The sequence below is a fragment of the Gymnoscopelus braueri genome (genome assembly GCF_963280865.1).
Source record: "Gymnoscopelus braueri genome assembly, chromosome: 15".
NCBI lineage: Eukaryota > Metazoa > Chordata > Actinopteri > Myctophiformes > Myctophidae > Gymnoscopelus > Gymnoscopelus braueri.
The window spans coordinates 22,657,626-22,676,252 of NC_137620.1; the positions used below are offsets into that span (position 1 = coordinate 22,657,626).

The 18,627-nt window shown below is 41.0% G+C and overlaps 1 protein-coding gene across 2 annotated transcripts in view; it reads left to right on the top strand.

Annotated features, from left to right (window-relative positions):
- The first annotated feature begins 6,132 nt into the window (after positions 1–6,132).
- The window catches only part of col25a1 (collagen type XXV alpha 1 chain), a 202,396-nt gene continuing 189,901 nt past the window's right edge, over positions 6,133–18,627 (top strand). For both annotated transcript variants that reach the window (XM_080452033.1, XM_080452034.1), the window contains exons 1-2: positions 6,133–6,753; positions 6,984–7,053. In XM_080452033.1, the coding sequence (XP_080308159.1) occupies positions 6,469–6,753; positions 6,984–7,053 (355 nt within the window). In that variant the 5' untranslated portion in view covers positions 6,133–6,468. The remainder of the gene's footprint in view (positions 6,754–6,983; positions 7,054–18,627) is intronic.

An 18,627-nucleotide genomic window follows, 5' to 3' on the forward strand; every position in this document is an offset into this window, starting at 1 on the left:
CTTATGCACATTATATACTGTAAAATGAATTGGGCAATATCATCATAGGCTGACTTACAGGCAGCCTATGATGGCTGTCATGCCCGAGATGAGAGCTCATAGGTGAATAGGAGAAGTGCAGACATCCCACAGAGGGGTTAAATCAAAGTATAATAATCTGGACAAAAAGTGACAACTATATTCATCAATGAGGAATAACCATAAGATATAAAATAGCCAATTATAAGATGCCCCCAAACAAGACTGTTTATCTGTATATCTCTTGAACAGTTGTTTCAGCTTTATTTTATTGTCGGTAACATGGCATATTAGGAGTCAGACTTAATTATTTAACAACAACACAAATTTGTATCCATAGTTACAGTATTTTATTTCAGTTTAGTCGTGATGTCATTGTAGCCCTTTCAGTTGTGTTGAATGATAGGAGATGCACATTGTGCACAACAAAAAGCTTGTGAGGCTTACAAGCTAATCAGGCAACCTTTATTCTGTCAAGTGTGTGCCATCTTGTGGACCAAATCTGCTATTGGAAATGGTATAACTTTTCACCCGACAATTGTTTTAGTAAAAATGGTAAATGGTGCATTTATATAGCGCTTTTGATGCTCTTTACATTGATTGTGCCATTCACCCATTCACACACACATTCATACACCGATGGCGGAGGAAACCATGCAAGGCACCAACCTGCTCATCGGGTGCAATTAGTGTACCTCTTGATGTGTTTATTGACTTCTAACGAAACAACATGCTCTCTCTCTCTCTCCATCTCTCTATCTCTCTCTATCTCTATATTCAAGCAGTCAACAGTAGATATGGATACAGGTCATGTGATATAGATCAAAGCAGTTGTAAGTGACAGATAGTCCAGGTGGGCTCCAGATGAGATAGAACAGTTGATAAAAGGGACACAAATGTTATTGAACTCATGATGGTCTGAGCTGCATAAGGAATGTTTTATCTTTTCAAGTTGCATAAACAAGAATAGAACAAATTTAATCCAAAGGGTATGAGAGAGTGAACAAGGACTTCCAATGGATTAAAATAAGACGCCTGGCCAACAGTATTGGAAGAGCTACCAGGTCTGTGACGTGGGTGGGCAATGAATTCAATTGTCAAACGTTAAAACAGCAAAGAGAGCAACTATGGATGATGAAGCGATGACAGTAGAAGTGATGGATGAAAGAGAGTCATAAATGGATTTCCAGTATGAAGCCAGAGAGCTGCCAAAACCAAAATGCATGAAGCAGGTTAGCTAAACTATGAAGACACATGTCACAGATGGGGGTCAGTATCAGGGTAGCCCTTAATGTATACGCCATCGCACAATGGTGTATAAATTATGCAATAGACAGACCAGTAGTACCCCATATGGACAACCGTGCCGTGCAAAACACCATGATGAGCACTTTGGACGAGGATCAGACTCTTGTCTAATATTACCAGCCACATCTCCACCTCTATCTCCTTAACTAGATCCTGTGACCAGATATTATGCAGAGTGTTGGAGACATATTTTTTTAAGTTTGGGTCTCAAGAGTCCATTTCTAGGAATGTAATGGAGTCAAAAGTAGGCTACAATATTTCGATTTGAAATGTAGCGTATTTTGTCATGTGCTTGCAAAAACAAAAGTAAATGTACTATCCACCCCTGACAGTAAGGAAAGATTTGTTTGATGAATTGCAGAACTAGATGATATGGGCTGTGATGCAAGGTTATTTAACGGTCTATAAATTGTATATTTGCATATTAGGACTACAATAATTAATGTTGCCATCACATTCTTCTTTAGTAAGTCCATCAAAAATATTACAATTGGCATTTAGAGAGAAAACTCCCATAGACCTTTTAAGAATTGATTGTTTTGCTCGGTCATTGTTGAATAAGACATGTCAAATAAACCTGACCATGACTTTCTTTTCTTTCAAAGCGTAATTATGTTCTGGAACCTTTTTATGTCAAAAATTATTGCATGATTCACTGGACAGAGGATGACTACACTGAAATCCTGAGTGTTCATTTAACTCGGAGTGTACAAAATGGAACTCTCAGAGTTCTAAATGGATAAATGAATACTGAGGATGTTATTGTTTTATTGGAGGTGGCAACACATCCTTGTCAGCGTGACAGTGAGACTATGGACACTGGAGTTCAGAAAGTGAAAAAGTGAAATATGGGCAGAGGTATTTTAAAAAGATGTTTTTATTGTTTGTGAAACGATTTCAAAACGTATTGATCACAATGGGGGGAAATAGTTGAGAGTTGTAATCTCTCAAACTTGTAATGTATGTCCCAGTCTTGAATCTCATTAGCTGGACCAACCATAATCATTCAAAATGTGTATTGATAATTCAGACCCATAGTTATTGCAGGTTCTCATGTACTCTCATCATGTACATCATACTTCCTCAGAGTAAATATCCCACAACTAGAGTAACTAGCCTAGATGAACCACCAGAGAGAAACATTTAACCACTTAAACCCTCTAGTCTTTAGCGAACCGGATTTGAGGTACAAGTGTACTTTGACTGCTTTTTCCCGTCTACACCAAAACTGCGTCGCTTTGCGACAAATTGTGAGCTTGTAGATCAGTTATTTTTGGCAAAGGTTCCCCCCAGAATGTGGATGCTGGGGTTCAAGTGGTTAAAATGCAGAAACACTGACAATATGATGTCAGTAGTAGTGTGGTGATGTTTATGCATTGCAAGTTTTTAGAAGTCATCCTACATCAATAATTTCTGACTACATATGAAAAGTGACTATGTTTATTGGGAAGTATCTTAGTCCAAATATTTTTGGCAACCTAAATTGGGTGGGCCATGTACAAGAAAGGGATGTAATTCTTTCATGGTTCATTTGATCTTGCTGAAAGTACCCTGAAATTAGATTTGACAGACTGCACTTTGACCTCATATCCATTTAAGTTTTCAATCCAAAGTAATAGCAGTATGGAGCCAGAACAGCAAACAGTGTGTTGCTAAGCAAGTTGCACACAGTACAGACATTGTGATGTTTTGTGAAGTTTATTTTAATATGCTTATGCTACTAATGAAAACGCAGATATGAAAGAACACAATAGGTAAACGCTTGTGGTGCTGAAAATGCTATTCTTTTTTTTATCCTTTTAATTTGGAGATGTTTACCATTCAAAATCAGAACTTGAATTAATTTGAACATAATATATTTACAAATGTAGGGAGTGTAGGGACAAATAAAGTGGCCTAATATTCTGCATGTTTAGAATGAACAATTGTTTCTGTTTACAAATGCCTAACCTATCTGTTTACAAATGCCTAACCTATACTATACTAGAGGCTGCATTAACCCACATTAATTTTTTGTGTGTAGGCCTAGTTTGTGCTGGAACCTATACCGCCAGGACAGGAGCATTTCCACATAATACCTGATACAAATGTCTTCTAAATGTTGCTATATCAGTGGTGCTCAAACTTTTTCATGTCAAGGACCCCAAAAATTATATGTATTTGGTCGTGGACCCCCTTCTCAAAATATTTTGCCCCAACAGCAAAGATTTGAGTTAAAAATGTTTGCTTTAAAAAATATATATATATATATTCAAAGATTTGCACAAACTGTCATTATTTTTCAAAAATAGCAGATCTACAAGCTCATATCTTGTATATAGCAAAGATTGTGACACACACTCATAGTCATATATATAGCTAAAATCTAAACTGACACAGATGCTTTCCCAGTTATAATGGGTTAAGTGTATATTCACTTCAGTTAAATATACACTCAGTTTTAAAGGCTGTATGAGTGAACTTACAGCGAAAAAAGAAGAGGACAACATAATGTATTATTATTATTACTTATTGTCCACACATTGTCAATTTCAAACAGTCACCTTTCAACTCAAACAAAATGCAAGACAGTGGAAGCCTACAGAGTTAGAAACGGGCCACATGGTGGCGCCAAAGACGTAGCAATTAATGCATGTTCTCAGATTCAGACACTGTTGATTAGGGTGTTTTAGGACGGTAGATGCGCTGTAAAAGGCTATCAAAGAATATGCGTAAGCCATAGACGGTCTATGATAGACCTAATTCTGTCGTCCCAGTCAATGTTTCAGGCAGCAGCACAACCGCAAAAGAGAAATGATTATACACAATGAGGAATTGTGTCTTCTTGAGTGTATGCGCCTGCGACGCAGCGACAAAAACATGAACTGAACCATGCACTTTGCGTAGTGCATAGCGTACTGCATGGCTGGTGCTATAAAAAGACCTACCGTATATGCCGTGGTGGAAGAAGTATTCACATTTTTTACTTGAGTAAAAGTATCAATACTGTCACTGCAATGTAGAAATACTCTGTTACAAGTAAAAGTCCGGAATAAAAAAATTAGGCCTGCTTGAGTAAAAATACGAATGTATTGGTATCAAAATGTACTTAAAGTAACAAAAGTAGAAAGTAGCCTACTAATGCCGAATGTCCCATTTCACAAGTTCAAAATGTAAAAAATCTTTTGAAAAAAATCTATTTTCAAATGCCTGAAATATAGGGTTGAAGTGGTTGTGTTTTGTAATAATAATCAAAATCTACAAAGTAACTAGTAACTAAAGTTTTCAAATAATTGTAGTGGAGTAAAGTACGATATTTGCCTCTGAGATTAGTAGGAGTAGAAGTAAAATAACTGAAAATAGGAAATACTCCAGTAAAGTAAAAAATACCTCAAAATTGTACCCAAGTACAGTAGCCTACTTATACCTAAATGTATTTTGATACTTTACACCACTGGTAGTGCTTACTGCATGGCTGGCGGCCTGGCGCTATAAGAATTGGTGGTAACAAATCTTTGTAGAGGAATTAAATTATTCAAAGACCGACACAGACAGACGCAACAGACACACTCGTCTGTGCCCTGGAGTGCTCTATGGATGACAGACTCCACATAATTTGTCTGAACACACATTTTTAATGATCAATGTTTCATAATTGTAGCACTTTGTAAGTAAGTACAAAGCAATCTTTTTTTTAAATTCAGGTAGTAGGCTAGAGCGTAAATAGGCACAAATTAAATACAGAGGGGAGACGAGACACGGTGCGTTTTACGCGCCACTGTCCAAAACCAAACCGTTAATAAATTATGTTTGAGGTTGAATACCAGAACGCTCGCCCCAAAACACGCTCGCCCCGGGCAAATCCGGCGACCTTGGAACCTGGTATTCCTAAACGTTACGTAACTTCAGTAAACTATGCCTAAAGGCCCGGCGTCCAACCGGACCAACCTCAGTTGGTCCGGTTCGACCTTCTGGTACCTTTGGACCTTCTGGTACTTTTTAATTAATAGCCTTTCGGCATCAAGCCTTCCTCAGCCTCAGCCTGTTAAGGAAGTGGTCAACAGTGGTGTTGTGTGTACCAGGAGGGAGGGACTGATATACTGACATGACAAGGACTTCTGCTGCTGTTGGTAAAAAACAAAAAAAAAATTAAACCCCCCCCTGCAAATCCCCCCACCCACCCATCGTTGTCGGCTAGCGCCAGGTCTGCCTAAAACGAAACCTAGCTAACCTTATTCCTAAACGTAACCTCAGTAAAACGGTGCCAAAACCTAACCTTACCTTAGGCTACTCCTAATCTTAACCTCAGTAAAACTATGCCTAACCCTAAACTTATTTCTAACCTTATCCTCAGTAAAACAAATGCAAGAATACAAGAACCGCTGGGGGCGAGCGGTCCGCGGAAACAAATGGGGGTGAGCGTGTTTTGGGGCGAGCATTCCGGTTACCTTGAGGTTTCTTACACAGAACACAGTACACCACCATCACTTAAAGTTCAACTACAAGCATTGGAAGTCAAAAACGTGTCTAAAGGTGTTCGTTCAATCACAATGATGCCATATGGCTGTCTTTGCGTCTTTACGCAGTGAATGATAACATAAAACTAAGCAATGCGTGACTTAAATGTGGAATCATGCAGACGCGCGTGGGGAGCGTGTCAATAAATTATGCTAATCAGCACGCACCGATTTGGAGGAGGCGTGTTGCTGCCGTAATAACGGTGCGTGCAGCCGTTCACCGTTGACACGCATTTTTTGCCACAACAAGTGGTAATGCTCTGTTACAGTGCACGTCGGCTACCTCTCTACCTGCGATGATTTCCTAGTTTATTCGCATTGACCTTTTGAGTTCGCAGTTATAAGTGCAACAGGTTTGCGGACCCGATCCATTATTGTCTTATTCTGGCTCACGGTTTTTTAAGCGGAGTGAGTGGGGGTCCTATGGTGGGGTCTGGTCTGGTTGGAGAGCAGTCAGTCAGTCAGTCAGTCAGTCAAGTCACATTATATCTGTCGCTGTCACCAGAGCCCACTCTCCGTTGACGCTGCGTCGCAGGCGCACACACTTTTACAAGGGTGCCATCATTCTCGTGAGTCCGTGCCAGATATAGAGGCTGCCTACACACGCCGGTTTACCTTCAGCAGTTCATTTAGTTAGAAGGTAGTTATGGAGAGAGGAGCATCTAAGTGCGCGGAGAGAATGGAGAGAGAAGTAGAAACCCCCCAGAAGCGACAATATTATTCCCGCACAACGGTGCTAAATGTTATCTCGTCCTTATGTTCCGTGGCGTCCATTGCCTTTTGCGTTTTTCTGAGTATTGGTGCTAAAGATGTCAAGAACCGGGTGGTGGGATTGGAAAGCGAGCACACCTTTATTCACCCCCTTGGATCCTACTCCATGGATGATTTTAATTCAGTGATTCAAGGGAGAGTGGATGAGATACTGTCTCAGGTAAGAAGAGCATATTAGATATTTTACCAGGTTGAACGAGCAAAATGTATATAACAACGCGCATCACAGTCTGTTAATTTCTTAATAATAATACAAAATAATGATAATATATAATAATAATAATATATATATATATATATATATATATATATATATATATATATATATATATATATATATATATAAAATATGCGTGCGCACATAAATTAAAATAGCCTTCTTTTTTTCAGCACACCTATGAAAATTTTGCCAAGATTCGCATTGCACGACAAGCATCTGCTGAATGCAACTGTCCACCAGGTAACGCAATAACTACTAATTACTTTCTGCAGAGGTGTGTGTGTGTGTGTGTGTGTGTGTGTGTGTGTGTGTGTGTGTGTGTGTGTGTGTGTGTGTGTGCGTGTGCGTGTGCGTGCGTGTGTGTGCGGCGTGCTTGTGTGGTTGCAAGTGCACCTGTGCGCATTTGCATCACCAGGCTGATTGCAGGTTCTAAGATCTATTTGTAAATATTCATGAATGTAATAGCATGCACAGATCTGTGTTAGTATAAAAAGAAAGCTACCCCATCATGTGTGAGTGAAGGCTGCAGACAGCTGATTTGATTTCACCACTGGCCAAATCAGAAACATTTAACAACTAGGCCCTATATAGAGAGAAATTAACAGACCCCAAGGGGTCCTCGAGCGGTTTCCAGGGGGTCCAAAACAAAACACATGAGCCCTATTTAAAGTTGGTAATTCTAAAATTGTGATGTTTTTGATTGATTGAATACTTTATTAGACAGAAATGTAAACAGCACGAGGTACAGTCAGACATTTGAGCTAAAAGGATGACACAAAAAAGTCCTGGGGACTTGTTTCCGTTGTGGTCCTATGTTGTGAGCTTGGTCTTTCTTTTATGTGAAATATCTTGAAAGATTTTGACAATTGTTCCATCATGGGCATCCATGGCACAAAATCTAATGTTGGTCTGCAGCCTATAATATGTTTTGGAAGTCCTTGACGTGAAAAAGTTTTAGAACCACTGGGGCTTGTTTGCACACTTGTTTTCATACTCCATTTGAAATGCACCTATTCCACCAGCAGATGGACACATTTTGTTCACTTCGCCTGCATCCAGTTTCTGAAGAATTGGGCTAAAGCAATGTCAAGGAAGCACCACAGGCAGATTTGTGAAAAATGCTTTTAAATGGTGTCCCCGTTGTCCAGTTGTCAAAACAGTTACTGCTGTCCCTCGTAGGCAGAAAGGAGCAATAGAGAGAAAGCAATATTTACCCCTGAATTGTCCATGAATCTGCTTTCATATTGATGCCTGACGATAAATAATATAGAGAAATTGGCTTAGAGAGCGCCCTGAATTTTATATAAAGTATTACTCCCTGTGGCTCAATTGTGTTAACACTACTGTAAAAGGAACCTCACTTGTTTGTGAAATGTTACAATGTTATAGGCTACAAGTTTACAGTTTTATTTTCCAAAGGTTTTAGCTGTGGAATTGACATTGATTAGATTGTTGTTGGTTATATTTATTGGTTGGCTGTCGTAGCACAGAGCCGCTGCCAGAGATACAACAAGTGAAGTCTTAAACCCCAACAGTGTTTTCCACATGAATATGTTGTCAGTCATATCTCCACAGGAAGACTAGTTTACATTACTGGATTGTTGGCAGCCTTGGGCTCCAGGCCAGCTGTAAATGATGGATGCAGTTCTAAACTTCATCGGAGACACCCTGTCCACAGCAGTACTCAATGTTGTATATATTTCTTTTGAAAGAAACGTACGGTTGAATACTTTAATCATTGTGCGAACAGTTCTTCTAAACATCCTCAACCACTGTCCATCATGTGACATGTGATGAGTGACAAACACCAAAAGCCAGTAATGAATGCATCTTTCATCCTCAGTATATGGAGATTTAAGAAAGGGGAGTCCTTTCAGCCAGAATGACTACAGTTTATTTTAACAAATCAAACAGCACTATGCCCAATAGCTGCTTCCACCAAGAGTTGTCATTGAACCTCATGTGAGCATAATTATGCTAGAACTCTTGTCTATGAAACCACTCTGGTGAACCACTATATATGCCACAGCAGAGCTGCAGGTTTCATAACCACATGAATTCTTTTTTAAGGCGATTTATCTATATTTCCGCCTTTTTAATAGGTTATATGATAGCTTTGGGTAAATGTTCAAATCAAGCATGACTCCAGTCACACTTGCACACTTTTGCATGTTTATGAATTGGTTGAAATGGGTAATCAATTGCATATATGATGATTCATCTGCTGTGTTTTTTAATGAGCCAGAAGCTCTGGAAATATAAAGAATAATGAGCCCACTCACAATCATGGCAGTTTCTGCTCTAAATCCCTATCATATGTGGGGCGTTGCATTCGTGTTGCGCCCACCGCATCTCTGTTGGGGGACAAAAATAAAGCAATGAAAACATTTCACACCAAATGAAGCGCAACAATGCTAAACCGACATGGCACTCGGAGCACCGTCTTTGAAGCTGGCTAAGTGGCAAGCAAGCACTTGCATTTGATTAAATCCTGCCAAGTACTTACCACTCTACGTTAACTTCGGGATTGTTGCTATAGTACACACATGGAAAGAACATTGCCCTCTAAATACATCAGTTAATGTGATTAGTTCATGTAGTGTGTCATATATTGTTTGCCTAGGTTCCACCGTAGTTTGGTAATGCTGAAGCGAAGGTGGCTATGTTCTTCTATGCCAAGTATCAGTATGAACATAATATTGCCAACATTTTCTTTCCACTGATGCCAATGCTGTCTGGTGTCTGGTAGCGTAGTATTGTGCTATTTGGCTAAATACTTATGAGCCTGTATGTTGCTGAGTCACACGCCACACTCTCGAGTGGCTCTCCTTCCAAGTGTCTTAATTGTTTCATTATTGGCAGGGCTGTGTTATTTTTTTGCCTACCTTCCTTTCCCCTGGGATGGGGATTCAAAGCAAGACGCCTGGTTCTTTAATGGCCACTTTATAAGAATGTGCACACGGCAAGGAGAAGTGCTATTCTGTTTCCTTGTTTACTCTGCCCTGAATTCCCTTACCTTCAACAGCCACCCCTCCATCCCCTCAATTCTGCAACGCTGCTTGAAGCTAACACTTTAAAAGAAAAGTGACAGCAAAAAACACAGGACATGTGGAAAGTGCAACAAGTTACTACATGCACATTAAAAACTTTGTTTGCCCCAAAAAAACATTTTGTCCTGCATATGATAACATAGCTCAACAAGAGCTGGTGAGTTTTCAGACATTTAAGCATAGATGCAACTATTTGTATATTCATCACACAGTTTATTTTTTTTGCTAGTTATTACACTAAGCTGATGATTGTCTGGTAATCATAAGGTCACCAGTTCACCTCCTGTCTCTGGTCTATGTGTCCCTGAGCAAGACACTTAACCCCTAACTGCTACCCCTAAAAGCCAGAGAGCTCATCATAACCATCCATCTGAGCAGCCCTCTACTATAGGTGAAGCTGAATTTCCCTATGGGATTAATAAGGTCTACAAATCCCCCCCCCACATGGAAAGTAATTTCCTGCAGTAGTAGCTAAATGCAAAACTACTCAAACAGTTGTTGGGGTATTTTCCAAGTACATTTACACACATACCTGTAATTTGTCCTTTGTATTACCCATCCTAGCTATTAAGAACAGGGGACTATTTAGTCGGTCAACCCACCAAGTTGTGTGACAAGAGGACTCGCACCCTTTTGTTCCCTCGTCATGACTTCTGGCTTAAACCATACAAGTCGTGCCAATATCCCCAGATATGAAATGTGTTAATCATGAATTGGCGACAGGCATTTGAATGTAGCCCCCTCTGTGTGGTTTTGGTGTTGGTTCTGTAGGTGCCTGCATGGGCTGTGTAATTACTGAGTGCAATGCTAGTTAAAGCTGTGCAGGCTCCTGACCAGCTGTGTTTGGTTAGTGACAGCGAGCCGGGATAGGCTGTCTTGGTGAGCAGCAAAAGCCTCACACATGATTTTGGCGTCTGTGAGCCACGCGGGGGGTAGCCTGGAGTCACTGATGGCTCCCCATGTTTGAAAGTGTGTGCGTGTGTGTGCGCGTGAGCTAAATAGGCCCTCTGAAATCCAGATGTAATCCATGAATTTGCTGTATTGTTAGACGGTGTAGACATAGTCCTGTGGTTATTGTTGTAATCAAGAACTTTTTCCAAGTTTGTATGTAAAAAAAAAAAAAATCCTCCCCCTGAGATTTCCACACAGAATCATTTGATGTGATGTGATTCATCATGATAAATGACCTGACGTGGCACAATTTGCCCTAGTTCTCCGCTCTCACACAAAAAGTATGCTGTCAAGGCCAATATGCAAGGAACGGCACAGTGGGGCCTCATTGTACCTTTTGACACAGCAGTTTTCAGAGGGGTTGAACAAGCAATGCCATCTAAGTGCATTGGTAATGGCTGCAGGGTTGGGGTTGAAAGGCTGGCGCAATACTCCTCCATTTTCCGTACATTAACCTGAGGGAGCATTCTAAAGAGGGAAGGGGGGGCAGGGGAGAGCAATGGCACAATTTTTATACAGTATGAGCAATCTCGCAATGGAACGCTGACCTGGAGATTGAAGACAAGCACCTCAGGCTGCTAAAAAAAGAAATGTTGGAATGGGCTGTAGGAATATGAAAATGCTCAGTTCAGCTCCGACATCCTTTTTGGGATAGCCATTGGCAATGACCGTGAGCGTCAATCCGTCTGGAATAAAGCAGAGAGATTGGAAATCTATTTCTACTGTTTCTGCTCAGGAGATGAACGCAGGGGTTTCCATGACCGCAGTGCAACAGCACACCCCACAATTGAATTAAGGAATCCCCCCGCTTTCTGTTTGACATGCAGTCACTCCATCAAGATAGTCTACTTTTAAGGTTTGTGGTCATAAGGAAATTAATGTTTTTCTTTTTTTCCCTCCTTTCGTTGTGATATCTGCACCAGGGTGTATTTTAGGATAATGAAGTTTGAACTAGTAAAACTGGGAGTGTGCTGACCAAATAGTTATGGACATAGACGTGGGTCATCATTATTTAAATCTGACCCGTGGCCTGTTCCCCACTCTTTTGAACCCTTCTGTCTTCACTCTACTATTCAGAAAAACGGAAAATGTGCCTTAGGGTCTATAAAGCATATTATTCAACATGCTTCTTGTATTTTGAGCCAAAGGAATGTTTTTGCTGTAATATGGCGTGGCATTCAAAGAGGTTTTCCTCCTCGTTCTGTTTATCCACTCCTGCGTGATGTTCGAGTGGAGTAAGTATGATGTTATTATTTTCAAGTAAAACGTTTATCACTGGTGGTGCTGCATAGCTGATTGATTTCTTGTTGTCTAAATATTGAAGGGATGGGGTGCCTGGTGGCTCAGCCAGTTAGTGCACAGACCACATACTCCTTGTGAGACGCAATTTGAATCCGACTCCTATCATGTTTTACATGTCTCCCCTCTCTCTTGCCCGAGATTTCATATCTCTTGACACTTTCCTGTCTAATAAAAAAAAACATAACATGCCCCCAAAAATGTCTTTCAAGGGCAAACATTTTATTATGAATCAACTTGACAAGGACATTATGTGGGATTATGTGGGAATTCAACAATGCACCTGTTCTCCTCCAAAATGACCCCACCCACTCTCCCATGCAAAATCCTGTGGAGGAGGAAGTTTGTGTGTGTCCCTGTTGTGGCCTCCACCCCCTTGATGCTCTCTCTCCCTGGACTCTCTTGATTTACCTCTGTGAGAGGTGGGTGGTGGATCTTCGACAAAAGAAAGCTCACACATGCTGCGGCCACAACCACGGACTGAGCGCAACCCCTGCACGTTGCCAGATACTCATCCTTATCCCATCAGGGTTCGAAGGGAGTTTGACAGACCAAAATAATGTTTGACGGAGTGATTCATATTATGACACAGTTCTGAAACAGATGGTCCACTATTCAATAAAGCCTAGTGGAATATACTGCATCCATGCTTTGAGAAATACAATGGTTCAGGCTGCTGCAGTTTTTAAGAAACCTTTTGGTAATGCGCTTACACAGCCCACAGTTTATTTACTCTCAAATGAACTCATTTTTCAAAGCGATTTCCACATTGAATTTTAACTTCATGTTCCCCCTGAATGATTTTGTGTTTCATATCCCACATGTTTTCCATCGTTCTTTTCTCCTCATTTTGTGTTTTCCCTCTGTGGGTCTGCTATCAGAATTAGCTGCTTAAGCCTAGTGGCACTCAAACAGTATGACACAGTTGTAAATGCAAACTCTACACAAGGGGTTGCTCTGTTATTTGCTCTGCTAGCGGTGGAGATGGCAATGTCAGTCTGTGCACCTTCATAACAAATGTTGAACCCTACTGATTTTGGTGACCCCATGTCCCTTGTGCCACCCTGAGGCCAAATTGTCTATGTGCACACTACGGTATATATCTAAAAATCTAATGTGTAGATTGCCATAAAACTTGCTGTGTGCATTCCTACTCCCCAGAGGATTAACGCTAATCATTTGAGTGACCCCATGACCTTGCCTCTAGTTCCACCCTCTAGCCAAAACACAGGATCTCATAAAATAATGTGCAAAATACAGGAGGAAACCTACTGATATTGATGACCCCTCTAGCACCTCCTTCAGTGATTATACGATATAAACGTAAGCCTGCTATAGAGAAACTCACTGAGCCCCCACCCTTTTGTTGTCTCCACAAAATAATGATAGTTTCCAGTGTGTTAGGAAATATCTGTCATCATTTTCAAAAGGTTGTGAGCAATCGTGTGAGGCTCCCTGTGTACTTTCACGTAAAATCCTAGACTGCAGACAAGTGAAGAGAACTAATAGGAAGTAGGAACCCCTGAGGTGCTCCCCACATGCCTATGCACTTCTCCCCCCCCCCACACATTCTCTCCCTTCTTCCTGCATTGCACAGCCCTGTGGCTTTGTGCCTTAGGACTTTTAGCCTTAGCATGCATGGTGGGCGGGGTGGGGTGGGTTGGGGGGCACAGATTGCACTGGTCTGTACTCTGTCAGCCTAATAAGAACAGGCACTACAAATAAAATGGGTTGGTAAGCAAAAAAAAAAGAAGGGAAGAAGAAGAAAACATCAGTACACGCTGTTGGAAGCTCTAATGTTGCCAGCGTGTGCCTCTCATGCAAGCTATGGTCAGTACTAGGTCCTTGAATCTTTCCCCAAGCATTGTCTTTGATTTGGAAAATAATGACCAAATGACATGGGCTCATTAGAGCATGTACAATATGGAATGTTGACGTTCTCATGCGTTATGCCATGAGTGTGATGTCTTACTCATTTAAGCCGGTAGACATCAGCCAGCTTTTCTTCTGAGCTGTTGGGTATTGTATCGTATTCTTGGTACTCTGGTCGTTAATCTATTATAAATGACCCGCTTTGGCAGAGCCAAATAGTTCCTCCATATTTCACATCATCTCAGACAAGGGCTCCCTAGATCGAAAATCCTGAAACATTATGAAATATGAATGCAGAACCAGTCTGTGTTTTTTTTTTTTATGAATATGAATGAGGTGGTCAGGAGAGGAAGACCCGGCCACACAGAGCTGCTTCTCATTATGTCCTCAGTGCATGACAGTCCTGGAATAGACACTCATAGTTAAAACTCTTTCAAACAATGAGCCGAGTCCAAAGCAAACCTGTGTCCGACAACGTAGAGCAAAGTGCAGCTTTGCCAGCCATCCTTTCCTTGAACATTTATTTACAGTGGCTGCAGAGTGATCATTAGGGCTGACATGCCGTAGTGTCCCCTTTTCAATTTTAAATCCATTTGAGTCGCAGAAAAAACAAGCAAGCAATTCCTCAAAAATGTCCAAAGGCAACTTGGGATCTGGGCGACTTTTCAAAGTGAAACAAGTGAGGGGAACAAATGATCTTTGCCCAGCAGTGGCTGGCCAAGTGATGTATGCTCCCAGGCTCCCCTGGGGCGCCAAGAGGTCGGCCTCAAAGAATAAAAGCTGGATCGGAGCGTTGGGTCTTTTCCTGTTCACGAGGCCACACACCATTAGACTTCCAGTGTGTTTGCCAGTGGAAGGGACTCTCCTCATCCTCCCTCTCCTTTTCTCTGTCTCTGTTTGACATACAGTAATGTCTCAAGGCTTTGCTCAGGATCTCCTTGTTGACTTGTTCAATGCCTGTCCCCCCCCCCCCCTCTTAGGGCTGGGCAATTAACCCAAAATATATCGAGCCAATAATTGACTTAATCTTGCTCATGTAGGTTAATTGAATAATCAAGAAATATATATATTTTAAAATGTGTTATATATCAACAAATGTATACGAAAAAAAATCAGAGATTTGTTTTAATGAACTAAATTGATTAGTCTGATTAACCACTTAGCCATTATATACTTCGTTGTACAATGGTGGCATGCAAAAATTGTTAAAATAGCCGATCTACAAGCTCACAATGTGTCGCATTGTGAGCTTGTAGATCAGCGATTTTCACTTTTTTTAAAGAAATAATTGTTCATTAACACATCCACCGCCAAGGGCTAATCTCATAATGTACTCACCAGTGCCAAGGTTTTATTGTTGTTTTTTGTTTTTTTCAGGTCGCCATAGGCCCCGTTAAAATCCTTTAGATTGCCCGATCCAATGTTTGTAAACAACGGGCACATGTCCTGGTGTCTACTCGTCGAGACCGCGTGTCAAACGGAGCCGCCATGTTTGAGTTCTGATCGTTTAAGTTAACATGGGAAATGCGAGGATGAAAAACTACATGTCCTGTACAGCTTTTACAGGGGTTTATGTGTACGACTTAGAATGGAGACAGACGGGAAACAAAAAACGTGATCGCACTTCCGGTCCGATCGGGTGGTGTTACACTGAAAATGGTCCCCCTAGAAAAAAAAAAAAAAAAAAAAAATTCGAAAAAAAGGAAAAAGCACCACAGCCCGTAGGCTACGGGATTGGCGCTTAACCGTTGGATTTAACGGCCCGTAGAACTACGGGCCCGGCGGTAAATGTGTTAATCGAAATCGAGGCAAAAGTTTGAAATACGTTTGCACCTCTGCTCACCAGGGAACATGTACTTTGACAGGTAGCTCTTCCTCCTGGAAGCTGTGCTAAATGTGACATGAAATATGAGTCACACAGTGTGTCATAAATGCACCATGCACACACAAACATGTGTACTGTAATGCATACACACACACAGAAACACATATGTAAACACACAGTCACCCCTGTAGTTTCTTGATCAGTGACTGTAACTTGGCCAATTAAAGGTGACAGAGGTATTTTAAGTCAGTAGAACTCTCTGTTTTATGCCCTAGATTGAGAAATGGAGGAATTGTGAAACAACTTAATAGAGTGAGACCATTCACCCTGACTTTTCTCATGAACTCAAGCTGTGATACTAAAAATAATCATACAGTATGTGGCTCTCTAATTAATGGAACTATCGCCTGTGCAATGGTAAATTTCTCTACCACTTTGCATTTTTATTGGTCATATATTTTTATATGGCTAGTAAATGTTTATGAATGTTGCAGTTTTTCTTGTTCTCCAGTGTCCAAAGAACAATTATGCAAGAGGTCAACCAATCGAGTTTAGTTTGTCCAACATTGCCTCGGCCAATTTCGGATGCCCAATCCAAGGTGGGTTCAGCCATCTCCTGCCTCAATGGCTGTGGCTGCGTCTGTCTTCAGTAAAGAAGACCTCTCGAACCAGAGAATGTTGCCTTAATGGTCCGTAGTAGCATGAGCCATACTTTCAGGGGCCCCTCCACTTGTATCTGATGAAGAAGAGGGTAGAAACAGCTGTGTAAGCCACAGCTAAGGCCTGGAAAATCCGGCGGTGAGCAAGGCAACCTTTTTGCATTTTAATTTAATTGGATGGTCACTTGATATGGGCTGAGCAGGCCAGACGGCTGGTTAAATTGAAAATTTCGACAGCTTGATAAACGGTGCCGACGCTCCCTACATCGGCCTCAGAATAGGTTTGTCTAATTTCCAGTCTGAGATAGATAATGGCACTTGTCTGAGGAAGTGTGTGTGTGTGTGTGTGTGTGTGTGTGTGTGTGTGTGTGTGTGTGTGTGTGTGTGTGTGTGTGTGTGTGTGTGTGTGTGTGTGTGCGTGTGCGTGTATTTTAGGAAGACTGGTTAGGTTGGGGATAGGGCAAGGGTTAACGTTAAAGTCTTATGGTCAGGGGTTAAGGAAATGCATGTGTCCTGTGCGAGGGACCTGGATTTGAATCCATGTTGCTACATTGATGGCTCTCTCATGTTTGGGTTCCTGCGGCAGAGCCTGGTTCAAGGTTCTCATGATGGATACAGTAGATATAGTGTGCGTGTGTGTGTGTAGAGACATGTGGGATGCAGATATTTTATATGGAAATATTGTATTTCATATACAAAATTATTCTGTATTTGGATTATTTTGTTGTGAAGTAGTTTATTGCAGTGGTGCTGCATTCAGTATGATTAAAATAGCGCACACGAGAAAGAGAGCAAAGATCGTATCAGTTAATAATGCAATTCATCTGCTTTAATGTTTGTGCACTGACTTGTTTACATGCACTCATGGTGGTGTTAGGTTTTAATGAATGAGCTTCACTCCCTGAAAGCCTTTTATGAGATTGTAAATCTGAATATCTCATGCATAGTTTATAAGTTTCCCTCACGAAGTCTTAACAGTCCAATGTTAATTTATGCTGAATATAACCTCCATATGATGAACAGACAGAAATATGGTGAACTGTAATCAGCACATCCTTTTAAACGTTATTTATTTTGTAAGACTGGTGTGTGTGTCAGTTATTTATATGAAAGCAGTTTTCTTCTGTAATAATCACACAAATCAATGAATACATGTATGTTGTTGTTTTATCTGAACTATGCAATGTCTGCCTTTGTTGCGGTTGTGTTCCAAGTAAAAATATAGCTGCAAGCAGCGATAATACGGGGCCAGTGGGGGGGGGGGGGGGGGGGGAGAGAGAGAGAGAGAGAGAGAGAGAGAGAGAGAGAGAGAGAGAGACGGAATAGATTGAAGAGAGAGAGAGAGAGAGACGGAATAGATTGAAGAGAAAGAGAGAGAGAGAGAAACGGAATAGATTGAAGAGAAAGAGAGAGAGAGAGAGAGAGAGAGAGAGAGAGAGACATGGAAACGGAATAGATTGAAGAGAGAGAGAGACATGGAAACGGAATAGATTGAAGAGAGAGAGAGAGAAAGAGACATGGAAACGGAATAGATTGAAGAGAGAGAGAGAGAGAGAGAGAGAGAGAGAGAGAGAGAGAGAGAGAGAGAGAGAGACAGAGACAGAGACAGAGACAGAGATGGAAATGGAATAGATTGAAGAGAGAGAGAGAGAGAGAGAGAGAGAGAGAGAGAAAGAGACATGGAAACGGAATAGATTGAAGAGAGAGAGAGAGAGAGAGAGAGAGAGAGATGGAAACGGAATAGATTGAAGAGAGAGAGAGACATGGAAACGGAATAGATTGAAGAGAGAGAGAGAGACTTGGAAACATAATAGATTGAAGAGAGATGGAAGCGGAATTGACATCTCAACCTATTGCCATTAACAGGAATCGAACCCTGAACCTTCGGATTGACAAGCTGCAACACTACCTATAGTGCTATAGCTTTGTACAGGCTGAGGTTGTCTGTTGAAGATAAAAGTGAACCAGTGAAAGCAGCCGATCTACAAGCTCAGAAACACGTTGCTATCTGAAAAGTTTTGAGATTGTAGATCGGCTATTTTCAGAAGAATGAACTATGTCATACATTGAAAAGACATACTCTCAAATAAGCATTTCAGGTTATCTTTAACAATTGCACTTGCATTAATTGACACAATCATGTTGTGTGCAATGCAAC